At 44.3% G+C, this 13,895-nt stretch overlaps 1 protein-coding gene across 3 annotated transcripts in view; it reads right to left on the bottom strand.

Annotated features, from left to right (window-relative positions):
* LOC124307128 (myocardin-related transcription factor A-like) overlaps positions 1-13,895 on the bottom strand; it is a 168,889-nt gene that overhangs the window by 3,296 nt on the left and 151,698 nt on the right. For 2 of the 3 annotated variants that reach the window (XM_046768543.1, XM_046768546.1), the window contains 9 exons: positions 8,169-8,234; positions 5,570-5,866; positions 4,811-5,169; positions 4,450-4,734; positions 3,280-3,420; positions 1,796-1,979; positions 1,384-1,683; positions 624-1,276; positions 21-527 (listed from right to left, as the gene is read on the bottom strand). In XM_046768543.1, the coding sequence (XP_046624499.1) occupies positions 21-527; positions 624-1,276; positions 1,384-1,683; positions 1,796-1,979; positions 3,280-3,420; positions 4,450-4,734; positions 4,811-5,169; positions 5,570-5,866; positions 8,169-8,234 (2,792 nt within the window). The remainder of the gene's footprint in view (positions 1-20; positions 528-623; positions 1,277-1,383; positions 1,684-1,795; positions 1,980-3,279; positions 3,421-4,449; positions 4,735-4,810; positions 5,170-5,569; positions 5,867-8,168; positions 8,235-13,895) is intronic. The other variant, XM_046768545.1, reaches the window with a different exon arrangement.

Raw genomic sequence — 13,895 nt, 5'->3', positions numbered from 1 at the left:
AATATTTTGTAAATATTCACCTTCAAGTCCAGATTAGCATTATCCGACGAAGTTACTTCCTGCGGTGGCTGCGGATCCGGAGAATTCTGTTGCACCGATTGAGGGCTGAGTAACATTGCCGCATCAAGTTCTGTCCCAGACGTGAGAAGATCAGCGCTGAACGATGGGATTTCCTCCTGTTGCAGTGTAGTCGGTAATTGTACGGAGAATGTTGCCAATGGCAGGGGTGGTGGGGGAGGGGGAGGTGGAGCAGGTGGCGATGGGCAGCTACTTTGCGAGACCTCCATAGCTATCGGACTGATTGGACTAATGGGACTCGTAGCTGTGAAAACGATAGATTGCGTGGGGCTATCAGCCGGCGCTGTGAAGACCAGGTTTTGAGGCAACTGCCGATTCGGGGTCGTCGGCGTTGCGGGATCCTGGGCGGCACTGGGTGGTAGCTCACCATTTTTAATAAGGATTTCCAACACGTCGTCGACCACCTGACTTTTAATATGACTTTTTTGCTGTACGGGTTCGATTTTCACCTTGAAGAAAAAAAATCACGCAACGAGAATGTTAAATAATCAGGCATTGCGAGGAAATGATTTTTCTCAAAATAATTAAAGTAAAATTTTTGGTACCTTGAGCAACTTTGCAGCTTCATCGTATTGGGGTGGAGGTGGTTTGCCCTCATCAGTATTAGCATTCTGGTGTTGCTGCTGCTGTTGTTGCTGTTGCTGTTGCTGTTGCTGCTGCTGTTGTTGCTGAGCCTGCGCTTGCGCCTGGGCCTGAGCAACTAGAGCGCCGATCAAAGAACCGTTCAACTTTGTGGGTTTAGCTAAATTGAGAACGATCGCAGTTGGTAATTGAACGGTGGCGTTGTTTTTGGCTTGATTCTTTTTGTTGTTGATTGCTGTCAGGGTTGCAGAGTCTAGAATGGCAGCTGTGTTGTTGGGCTGTGCTTGAAGGAAGGCTGCTAGGCTGGCTTTCGCATTGAGCTGTTGGAAAGTCGCGTGTTGCTGTTGCGTCTGTTGCTGACTCTGCTGGTTTTGTTGTTGCTGATGTTGTTGTTGTTGCTGACTTTGCTGTTGTTGCTGGAGATGCTGCAGCTGTTGGAGGTGGAGAGCGAGCTGTTGCTGCTGCATTTTGTTCTGTATGTGCTGTTGAAGAACAAGTTTCTCAGCCCGCACAGCTGGCTGCGTTTGTTTAATCTGTTGCAGCTGCTGCTGGGACTTGTATAACTCTCGCTGGAGTTCCTCGATTCGCCTACGCTGTTCTTTGATGATGTCGTCGCCTGAAAAAGACGCGAAATGGTTCAGAAACCGGTGTCTTTGAAGGTGGAAGCGATTTTTTATGGTTGTATCCCAGAAGATAAGAGTTGGGGGGAAGGGATAAGCCTACCTGGTGGACTCGACGGATCGTCGTGTTCACTTCCAGGCGGCGAATCCATTCTCGGGCTATTTGGTTCATCCTTGATCGGGGATCCCGGACTTTTCGCGTGGGAACTTGACTCGTCTGACGTCATCGGGCCCGGGGTGTCCATCAGGATGTGTCCCATATGTGTGACATGGGGGCCGTTTGAATTAGATGTCGAATTGACGCTAGATGATTCCGTGAATGGTTTCAACCGCTCGATTAGCTGAGGTTTTGATCCCGATACAGGCAGGTTCCGGCGTTTCAACTCCACCTTGAGGTCGCTCACTGAAAAATGGATTGCCAAAAATATTATGAAAATCCTCTCAAATACGACATACCTGGGCGTGAATTTCAGTTCAGTACGAATAATGATAAGAGTCAGGTTTTTCTAGCTCACCTTTCATGTCTTCCAGCTTTCCCAATGGCCTCAGGGGCGGTTGCTCCGACGGATTTGTCGACGAATTAGACGGTGCAGGGCTGGGAGCGTTAACGCTACCTCCGCTTACGCTACCCGCGTCACTGGCTCCGCTACTAGTCAACGATAGTGGCTTCTGGGCGGCTGGCAGTATGATTTGCGGGTACTGTGAGAAAAATGAAATGTCTTTACTTTGCGATCACCGATTGAATATGTGACGAGTTAAACAATGGGAAGTAAGCCTACCGCGGTATTCGGTACTAATGTTTTCGCGACCGATGTACTTCCGAGTCTCAATTAAAAGTAAACAAATAATAAACGAAGAGGAAAGAAGGAGAGATGAAAACCAACACACATTGTTCGTTGAATGAAATTAACATAGCGATACTGAAGAAGAAATATGTTAACGTGTATTATATTAAAGTGTGTGTCTTGCGAAGTATTAACTGCCCAAAATATGGTTGCTGTTATATGGTCAAGCGAGATTAGTGGGCTTGTACAGGTTTCTTTGTTTTTAAGTTTATTTTCTTTGTTATCATTTTTAATGTATATCTGCGGTTTAATATCAACATTTAAAAGCAATTTCGGAATTCATGGGGAATGTAATTTGAGTTGCGTCGACGAACGCAGATGCCTCCTCTCTCGCTTCGATCCTCAATTTCTAAAAGATCGCTAAAATCGCGTCACACTATCTTGATCGCACATCATAAGCGCTAATTTTTTCTTGCACATGGGGATCTAACACACGATCACGGATAAGCAATATAGGGTTCGACAATAGTTAAAAAAAAAAACTTAGTGCAAACTCACATGACTTTATTTTATCATATTCAATTGATTTTAAATACCATTATTTCTGAGTATTCATACATTTCTTTTCATCAGACGGCGTCTTTGATTTCCGATACGTTAGATCCCAATTATGTTTGAATGAGTTACGCGCAATACGAGAACGTCTACCTACGATATCTGTGTTCAAAAGTTAAAATGAACGTTGAGTTCCCTTAATTTGGGCAATTACTATTTGTACGTAAAATAAATCTCATACTTCAAGTGTGTATAATCAGATAAGAATTACGATACTGAGATAAAAAACAAAAAAATAGAAATTACGTGAAAACTGTAAAGCTTTTGAAATCCAGACAAAAGCAATGCGCAAGTCTCAGGTAAGAATAACATAATAAGACCAAGATAATTATTTTGGAAACTTTTCCATCACGTTATAATATACAGTTCGTACATATACGTAAATTAGAAATAAAGATTCATAATTTCACTCCTCAAAACATATAAGATTAGATATCAGCCTGCGATTTAAGGTTCAGCGCATTGCTCCGTCGGTAAAGATCGGTATAGGTAGATGTGATGATAGGGTACACTGATTACTGTTTATTATTGCTTGTTAAAAAGGGGGGTGAAGGAGGGTGGTCGGCGTGTGTATATGTGTTTGGATGTCGTGCGAGTACCTTGTGCTGCCATTCGAGCTGCCACTGCAGGAAGAGCTGCTGCTGTTGTAGGAGCAGCTCGTAGCTCGTCTCGCCGGGCGTCGCGGAGCTTAGCGCCGCGGCGGCAGACGACACCGAAGACTTTTGCGCATTGGGCGGACCCTAAGACAACATTTACCGCTGGGCATTAGTTATTAGTCATTAGTACTCCAGCTCTAAGTAGCCCACTACTTATTATCAGATGTTACAGGCATGAGGAGACGGGAGGACGACAAAGTTTTCCACAATAAGAAACAATACTATACAATGCATGTCAGACTACATGTAGATAAATGATTAATACTCGAGCGCGAGTAATTGTACGGATAACATAAAATTGAAAGTGATAAACATGTTTCTTTTTAAATAAACCGCATCGGGTGATCGTGAACGATCAAGTTCGTCCAAAGGCTCATACTACTGCTTATTGGCATGGGTGAAATAATATGCAAAATGTGAATGGAACGGAGCAGGCTCCTCGCGATCTGGTAGGAATCGAGATTCGTTGGGCTTTATTCACTTCCTCTATCCGGACTTAGACGCGAGGTCACGGAAACGCTTGGCACTGAGGCTTGAAGCGTCGACTTACACATCCCGACAGTGACGACCGCACGAACTTGAGTGCAATTAGCGCTTGAATTACTCGGAGCTAACGAGGTGGACCGCGCTGAGAGTGCGCGAGAGCGAGTTAATCACTCGATACTATCTCAACTCTTCGGCGAAGATTCATTGCGGGGCCACCACCTTCGAGTGGTTCTTTATTTTAGGTCTAATAAGAAAAAAGAATGAGAAAAAAAAAAAATTAAAGAATCAACCATTTCCATATTTTCTTTCCTCTATTTTTCACTATTTCTTTTCTTCTCATTTCCCCGCGGTGTTAGTAGCACAACACTCTCCGACAAGCCTTCATGCATTGAATAATTTTTCAAGAAAAAAAAAAAAAAAACCGTTCCACCGCTCGCGGTACATATATAATTTCTGACATCCCGATCCATCCATTACGTTATATCGATAGGAAGATTAGAAAAAAAAAAATTGAACAAACGTACATAAATATTCAGAAACGGGTGCGATAATTACCAACTATTTTACATTCTATCTTAGACCTACATAATTGGAAGAGAAGTACACTTTTACGGTAGGTCAACTTACCTTGTATTCGTGAAATTTGATGGTGCGAGTCTTCGGCTGGCTTTTGGTCTTTGATTTTTTCCTGTTCTTATCCTTGCCGGGGGCGTCACTTCTTTGGCACGTCGAAGCCGCGATGGGACTAGGCTGGGGCCTCGGCGTTATGGCGGCTGGCGGTGGGGCCGGGGGTGAAGCGATCGAGATATTCGATAGCGGACTTAGACTGGAGGTTGTGGATCCAAGAGACATCGGACTCGGCGCCGGCGCCAGGGGAAGAAGCGTCGTCGTCGGCACGGCCGTTTGACTAGCCTGAAAGAAATTGAAAACAACGATCTATTAGAGTTCGAACTGTAAATCATTTTCTCAATTTGAAAAAATGCGTTACCTGCGTCGACGCATGCTGCTGACCCTGCTGACTCTGTTGCTGCTGCTGTTGGGTACCGACGACGCTGCTGCAGAGATCGGCGAAGGTTTGTATCGTCGGTTCCGTGTTAGCAGCCTGCTGAAAAACGGGGGACGTCGAGGTGACCACCACAGCGCCGCCGGTTGTGGGGATGCTCAAAGAGACGGTAACGATACCTGCGGACGCCGCCGCGGTCTCGAGGACGTCGGTGCGGGCGTCGAGTTGGGGCGATGGAGCGCCTTCCGAGCTTTGGGAGTCATCTTCAAAGGTGATGTAGTGGTCCGGATGCTGCGGTTTCGTTACTTGACCCTCGCAAGTCGCTTTGAAGGGGATGTGACCCTCTGCAAAAGCGGAATGATGTTGGTCAAGGGTTCTTTTTAATCATTTATATTCTTGTAAAATTTGTAAAGGAATTGAGTGAAGATGGGTAAGTGTATGTAAAACGGCTTGCATAAGATACGTTGGTTCGTTGCGCGGTTCCCTATTGTCGCAAATCAAGGTAATAAATTGTCCGGAACTGGGTTCTCGTTCAGCGAGTTGATCTTCTTGTGTAACTTTGAAAGAATACGTATGTAATAACGTAATATGGTATAAAGTTACATGCTCATACACTGCGAATTTGAAATGAGCGTACAAGAAAGAGAAAAATAAGAAGTTAACCAGGCGATGATTGGCGCAAGAAAGGGATATTATTTAGGTCAGGGAAACCAGACGTGTGGGATAATAGGAGACAAGGCGAACCTTTGACCGCTCTTTCGATCGGTTCTTCCGTGTGTAGAATGTTCTTCTGTATAAGCTCCAATGGACCGGGTCGATGGCTGAGCTGGTCGTTGAGTTGATCGGCCAGTCTCGCCTTCTTGAGCATTCGCTGTCTCTCAGCGAGGCTCGGGTCCACGTGTCCAACATCTTCGAGGATGTGCTGCCTCACCAACTCCTCCCGGCCGGGTCTCTGCTGAATTTTCGCCTTGAGAAGGTCCCCGGTTTTCGCTCGTTCCAACTGCTTTCGCTGCTCGTGGAAGGCCGGCGGTGTTTTGAGAGCTGTAACGCCAAAAGCGACATCCATAATCTCGCGTGTTTTCGCACTCAGGATAATTGGCTTGGAGATGAAAAAAAATGATTGCAAGACTCATCGCAGCTGTCCCCCGGCTTCTACTTCCTGTCCCTTTTTTTATTTGTATTTTTTATTTTTATTCATCTTTCACTCTAGAGATCGCGTTGTGGATACGTAAGAGACATGCGGTATTATATATACTTCGCGTTACAGCCATGGCACCTGTGATAATCTATTTATTCGGGCAATCTTCCGAAAATAAGCGATCCAGTTTGCTAAGGTAGCCGCGAGTTCCACCATTAGTTAAAATCACTCTATTCGCGGCGTTTCGGGTCTTGACGAGCAGTTATGCATATAACGCCGAATATCCTGCTCCGAGTTTTACCCCCGTCGTGCCTGTGACGTAAAACGCATCTTTCATTTCAATTAGCGTCGCAGATCTTGGCACGAGGTCTGCAGAAATAAAGAAAAAGAGAAACGGTCGCTGCAAGAAGACATTGACGACATTGATTGCGAACGGCGTATCATAAACGAAGGAGAAAGAAGTAAGGAAAGAAAAGAAAGTGAGAGAAAAAAATTCAAAAAAATGAAAATAAATAAAAAAAAAAAAAAAAAAATGAAGAACGTTATAAAATTTTGCAGAAAAAGTCAAACGGCGAGAGAATTTCTATCCATGCAGCTTATATCAGGCGCTGTATTTCCATCAGCCTGGAGGATTATATATATCAGGTGCTATAAACACGCGAGGACAGTAACAAGAATAATATTTCAGCGCGTGACCCAAATAATTACGCCATGCCGTGTCCAGACGTTGCCCCCTTGCTAAAGGTGTTTACGATTATAATCTTTTGAATTAAATCCTGTTGCAGACGCGGCGATGCTGCCTCCAGCCGCCCGTTGCAATAATGCACTGCACTTGAAGTTTTACACGACGAGTTAAATCGCGTCACGCCTATCAGGCAACTTATAATTTTATATCACTCGCGACACTTTTCCTTTGCTATACATGTACCGTAATATCGTACCTCGAGACGATGATATTTTCATATTTTATTTTACCAATTACAGAATTCCGAGAAACATTTTCACCCCGCAGAGTTTTTGCAAACTTTACATAATTTTCCACGTCAGAGATCAAATGCCTCGTATAGTAAGTGTCTGGCTAATTGAAAAGAAATATATAAGTCGGCTTTTGGAAGATTCTTCTGAATTACCACCCTTTTTTTCATTATTCTCTTTTCTCCGACTGTGCAGGATCGAGACGGAATTACGATGGCGAATGGTTTTGATTTTTCTTTTGGTGTTTTTCACCCTTCAACATGGGCTTGAAGAATTTCGTTCTAGCAACGCAGACATGAGGCGATGGTACGCATCCAACTATTATCTACTCGAGAACGCGAGCTCAAGTGGCAATTGAATAACGTTAAATATAAGTATACGCGAAATTATGAACGAAACGTACGTGTTGATATACGAGTCTATCTAATTTTAGCCGTTACTAGATTATTTTAACTGCAGTATTATACAAAAATAGAGAGTTACAGAAATACTTCGCGTTAGATAATTGAAGGAATGAAACGAAATTGGAATGCGACGACCTTGTCGACGATCAAAGATCCGAGAGAAAAATGACAATAAACTGGTGCAGTGTTTGAAGAAAAACATGATTTGTAATCGGCAGTTAATTAACAGGCCACACGTGGCTGATAATTGACGTTTCGTTCAACGCATGTCCCAGTTATTCAGGTTTATATGCTCGCTCAGCGAGTTATTGGCAATCAAGCTGCAATTAAGTGGTAAATGGATCGATGGAGTGGACCTAAGCGACGTGGCATGAAAAACGGCGAAACAAACAACCGGGGACAAAGAATATCGAGAGTGAAAAAACGCGCTTCTTCTTTCATCGAGCGATTACGTAGCGTCGATAGGGTGACAGAATTTACCAGCCTGTTCAAAAACGTTGACGCAGTCCGGGATGTGAGATACGAGTGTAAATCAGCGGCTATAAGCGGCTCGGCTGAAATTTGTAATAAACTCTGAATGCGAATATCATATTATGGCGATATCGCGGAGATCAAAAAAATTTCACCGTTATATCAGACGAGTTACGATCGGTTATCGCAAAAATAACTCTCTTTATTGCGGCACGGCTGAACCGTGAGACAACTCGCGAGGCGTATAAAAGTCAGAGTGCGACTCTGCGCAGTCTGTCGAGTGAACGCAATTAAAGATTTACGTGTTAGAATGAAAGAGCGAATTTACAAATGAGATAAATCGTGGTGTACTTACGTGGCATGATACCCTGGGCGACCAGCTGGTTTATGGGCCGCCTCAGCATCAGTTTCACCTTCAACGCTGCAACAGAAGAAACAAGAACATATAATTTTATATTCATCCACGCGTGATTTCAACGCAACTGATAACCGGCGAGGTGATAAATTTCATCGGCACGCGCTGATTACGTATGAATTAAAAATTAATTTCTGCAAATTTTAGCTAATCTATGAATTTTTCTTTTTTTTTTTTCTCTCTCAGTCGGATATTTTGTTTATTCTTGACGAATGACCGACAGCCGCGGAATCCCACACGTTCTATATAAAAACGACAGATCAAAGCTGGCCTCACTTAGACTCGGGGCTTTGCTTAAGATGTGGTATTTTCTTTCCGCGTACCGAATAAACCAGTCCATATGGCGGGCTTGTACGCTCTTAAGGAAAAGGAGGACTAAGAGGGAATCTAGAAGAGTTTTCGGGGTTCAAGGAACGAACGAACAAATGCTGGCTTCGGACGATATAAAACGGCGTCTCCAACAGCTGTTTCTTCGCATTTTCCTTGTTCTTTTTTCATTCGATATTTTTTCTGTTCGTGCTTTTACTACTTCGGAAATTCCATTTATATAAACGCGCAGTGGCCGCCCGTTACATCTTCTCGAGGTGAGAAGTTCCATGAGGTTTTAACAAGACGGAACTTGGAACACGTGAAATACACCACCATTACACGCCGATATATTTATTTATGTATTTTTCAACGCACGAAACACATGGCAGAACAAACATCCAAGTGACTGACGTCGAGATGCCCAGAGTTACTCAGAGATGATTATTATATATACGGTCCAAAGAAATACAGAAACGTAAAGATGATTTTTTCCTATAAACACAAAATCCTATCTGTCAAATTCAGGCGCAGTCACTGTCTGCGGAAAGAACAGTTTTCCGGTGATAATAAAGAAAAAAAAATTTACTGACGGAAAAAAATGGAACGACCGACTGCTGGACGATTCGATTGATCCGGACGTGTGAAAAGGATTTAAATACAGGGACCATTACCTACCCGAATAAGCAATAGGATAAAGAAGATAAAAGAGCATCGCGGAAATACCGACAATCCTGCATTTCGCTTCCCCACTTTTTCCTCTCTTTCTCCTCGGTGAAGTTTCCGTTCTTTTAAACTCGCAGCACGGTCGCGGCCTCCGGGGGAGCGCCTCGACGTCTTTGCGTCTCGACGTCGTCTCTCCCCGGTCCGGCGACCGGTTGATAACTATACAATAAATTAACACACAAAGGAGCGGGAGTTATAAATACACGCAGCGCGGCATACGCTCTGGGGATGGTGGATGGATGGCGGGAGGGAGGGAGGGAGGGGGGGGATTGCATAAATTGAATGCAAAAATAAGACCAATTCAATCACACAATCTGAATTGAAAGTGGGAACGACGCACGGACGAAATACCCGAGGACGTCCGTCTCTCTTGCTCACTGCGTTTCTCCCTTCTTTCCTCTCCGTTCTCGACGGCGACGTCGGCGTCGCGGTGCGTCGAGTCCCCGACCCCGTCGGCCACGTGTTATCGCGTGTCATGTCGCGTTGCTGCACCCCGCACGGCACGCCCGCAACCGACAAAGCGGAATTGCCGAGCGCGTGCTGAGCTACCGCGGCGGATTAACGAGTGTGCACCCCCGCACCCTTCGAGCTTTCGCCTTGCGGCCGAGGAATGAGAGAACCGGATTTTTCTTAGGGCAACCAATGCCGGCTGAACGCGAGGGCGAAAACCGCCGCTGGAATTCGGTTGTTTTTATTATTTGTATAAGGGCCTGTTTTTACCCCGAGCTGCTCTCTCTCTCTCTCTCTCTCTCTCTCTCTCTCTCTCTCTCGATCGCTGCGGGTTTCTGGGCCACGATGTATTCCCTCCGGCTTTTTTATTCAACAAGGGTTAACGAACATCGGGATCAGAAGCGAAGCATCGATCGTGCGGCTTTTTCCCCCTAGCGCAGTTTCTACATCGCTCACAATCGGCGATCAAAAACTGGACGATTCTAACTCCACGAATTAGAATCATTTCATCTCTTTGAGCTTTCGATATTATTTCAGCTTCAAAGGCTATCGGGCGATAAAATTAATGGATGTGTATAAAAATTTGGTGAATCAACGACGTTCACGTTCGACGAAAATTTTTTTGATTGATATACTTGAGTGAGATATTTTTTTTTTTTCTGCAGATCCACACCATAAACGCGAGACTATTGAATGCCAAGATTATGGTGAAATGATTATACGTATATGTCGCGGGTAAGTTTAATCAAATGAACCCCGGTTACACAGTGGTTTACTTTATCAATCCTCGATTTCACGTATACGTTCTTATAATCTGACCAAATCCTTCAGCGGATTGACGAGTAACGTAAATATTTTAAATACGCACGCTAAAGTATAATAATAAATGTGTGCTTTTCGGTAAAACCTCGACTTCTCAAGTTCATCCACAATGAATCGAGAAACTGGAGTCTTGCAATTCACACAAAAACGTTACAGAAGTTATATCGATGCTCCGTGATTCAGATTTAATTTCGAAAGCACGAAAGTTCTAGAATCAAAATTTTCGGTGGATGATGTTCTTAGTAGTTGATAAAATGTGAATTTATGCAATTCTTTACGAGCTTGCACGTATCATGATTTGATTAGGTATAAGTAATGCAGAAACCTGCCCCTGATCGCTCTATAAGGAGGGTTCGTACAAGGGTAGGATCAAAATGGAGGCAACATGGTGGTATTTTACCGCGAAAAAAGTGACACTATGATTACAATATTTGCATACATTTTATAGAGCGGTTGCTAGATATTACTTGACAAATAAATTTTACTCTGATCAGGCGATTTCTCACGATTACTAAGATTTCTTCTGATATCTTGAGATTACAAAGAGGTTACTGTAATCACAAACGATTTCTCATGACTACCCATGATTTTTAACACAGAATTTTATTACAAACACAAGCGATTTCGGTGCGATTTCGGAGATTACGAAGTCACGTCGAATGATATTGACATCACGATTACTCGAGTGGAAGACCCCTCGGGGATCAAAATTCGCGGGTGTGAAAAGTCCGGTGGTGTAAAATACGAGGGGAATGTTCGAAAGCAGAAGGATGAGAGAAACTCCGGGTGTATAAAAGAAGAAGGAGGGAACGACTCGGTGGTCCAGGAAAGACAGATGCTAACGACCAGAGCGGCACGAGCGATCCGGAGACACGCTGCAGGAGCAAGCGGCCAGCCTCGCCGATCCGGCCGTTGCAGCATATCTCGGAGTTTCCGAGGTAGTTTCACGACGATTCCGCCGAGGTTCGAGAACGCGGCTGTGGCATGGCGGCCAAGGCTCAAACAACACTCCTCCGAGAGACGCACGTGTGCATGCTTAACCGATGTACCGGGTGAATCTCAAGAACGGCTAACGACCCACGTGAATACCGCGTGTGTCTCAACCGGAAGTTGACCGATATCGGGGACAGAAATTCATTCGGTCTCTTCGTGTCAACGTATATTTTATTCTATTGTTAATTATCCGAATCGTTTTCAATCCTTGAAATGTCAAAAGTTCGCTGAATTATAATGTATCATGCCCAGGATTAACTGAGCGAGGCTTATGTGTCTAAATTAGTTTTTATCGGTCCTGCAAGTCGTGTCTAGAAAGGTAAAAATCTTATTTAAAATAAAGATATAAAAAAAAAAATTACGGGTTTAAAAAAACGTTCATACGTGTAAAGAGAGTGACTATAAATTGGCGCAAATTTAGCCAAGACTTTTACTGTATTATACGGTAGAGTTTTTAATTGGCTCGGCGACAGGCTGGTTGCTGCAATGAAAAATGAATATAAACTGCTTGCAAGATATTCCCGTTGATACACGGTAAAAATCTTTTATTTCCGTGTCACGGCTGCAAACGTGTGCCTTGCGTTATCAAATGAAGCAAGAACCGGAAAAGAATAAAATAAGAATGAAAGAAAAAACGCATCTCGATAATACCTGCCGTTAAAAAGAATCACACCGCAAGCTCTGCGCGGGGTGACGCCTTAAAAAAACAAATGACCAGCGCTGGTTTTTTTAATTGCCCGGTAGCGTTGTGTTTATCCGTCGAGTGTACGATAAGCTTGGAATTTACGTACAAGAAGATGCCGCAGTAGCACGGGCTTTAGTTGGTCCGACCGTTGGGCGCGGCGCGTTTAGATAAATCGCAATGTACTTGTTCATTTTTTGTATTTATCTCACCTCTCGCTTGTTCGTTATCTAAACACTGGTCGATTAATTTTTCACAATGAGAAATGCAAATTTCCTTGTACGGAGGCGATAATCGAATTTTTACTTCCAATTCCGGATTTCCGACAATCGGTAAATCGGAATCGTACGCCCGGTAGGTGGATCGCGGTACCTTCTCAGGAGGTCCGACCCTCGACGCACACCCTTCAACTCCCCCCCCCCCCCCCCCCCCCCCCTCCTTCTAGTATCGCACGTGAGCGTTTAATTCTTCCGAATACGAGGAGGTCGGCACCAGCAGCATCTTCGACGCGCGGGCAAATGGTACATGCGATAAAGCGCCGGCAATGTACAGCAGCAATATCGCCACAAGCAGACTTCGCCATAGAATGCAAATACAATGGCGGCATTCCCAAGGGAAAGGCGAGGAGGGGCGAATATCCCGCGTCGAAGATTCCTCGAACGAATACGAATGAGGCGGAGACATGCGCCGGGGAATGCGAAAGAAAGACTGATGATAATTACGCGCCTAATTAGAAATTTCTCAAATTTCTCAACTCGGAGCCGGACTCGCGAGCAGCTTCTTTCTATTATACACACCGCACCCCACGTAAGGCCCGCCGTAACCCGGGTGCCGAGACGCGGCTGAACCGCATGCCTGCAACTGCAACGCGGGGGAGAAGATGAAGTTACTATATCATTAGCTGGAATCTTAACCTACCGGCGTCAACGGCGGCCGAGTTTTTACGAATCAAGCCACGCAGCGCCAGCGGACGCTGCATAGTCGTATACCTACGTAAGTCAGCCGGGATTTGTTGCCTCGGTTTGGGTGTGTATTTCAAAAGGTGTCGATTGATTTTTGGATTTTTTTTTTTTTCTGAAACATGCACAGATATTTCACTCTTAAGAACAGCCGGGCTTACCAGTGTCACAAGGTACAAAAATTGAGTCGTTCGCTCAACAGCTTGAGCATCGTCAACGACGACTCGAGTATATTTCTGTCGCGTTAGAAGTTGACAAGAAAAATATTGTACATCCCGCTTTGGGTAAAGTGTGTTTTCTAATTTCACAATTAGGAGGATATTTCTACGAGGCTTATGACCATTGAAACTTTTTCACAATTCTCGTATAGTGGGACATTTATAGTTGGTTGATCTCCTTCTTTTTCAAACTCTTAGGTATACACGTTTCCTCCATTCCACTGCGTAGACGCAGACTTCGGACTGTCGGGCTATCGATTCGTCAAGATTAGTTAGAACCGAAAGTCTGTTGGTGCGTTACGGTGGAATTAGATCAACAAACCAGCAAGTTTCCAGACTTCGCGATCGGTCGGTTGACGATACGATAACGCGTTGATGATACCACGATTAGTCTGTTATCTTTGATGATCGACGGTATTTTTGTGACGGTTATTTTCTCCATTCCGTATATCGAAACCCCGACCTACTAAACGGAAAGACAGAGAGGAATGGTTTTTATTTTGTTTTGCGT

Source organism: Neodiprion virginianus, chromosome 6 (genome assembly GCF_021901495.1).
Source record: "Neodiprion virginianus isolate iyNeoVirg1 chromosome 6, iyNeoVirg1.1, whole genome shotgun sequence".
Taxonomy (NCBI): Eukaryota; Metazoa; Arthropoda; class Insecta; order Hymenoptera; family Diprionidae; genus Neodiprion; species Neodiprion virginianus.
The sequence above is the reverse complement of the archived record's forward strand: the minus strand, read 5'-3'. Positions and strand labels throughout refer to the sequence as shown.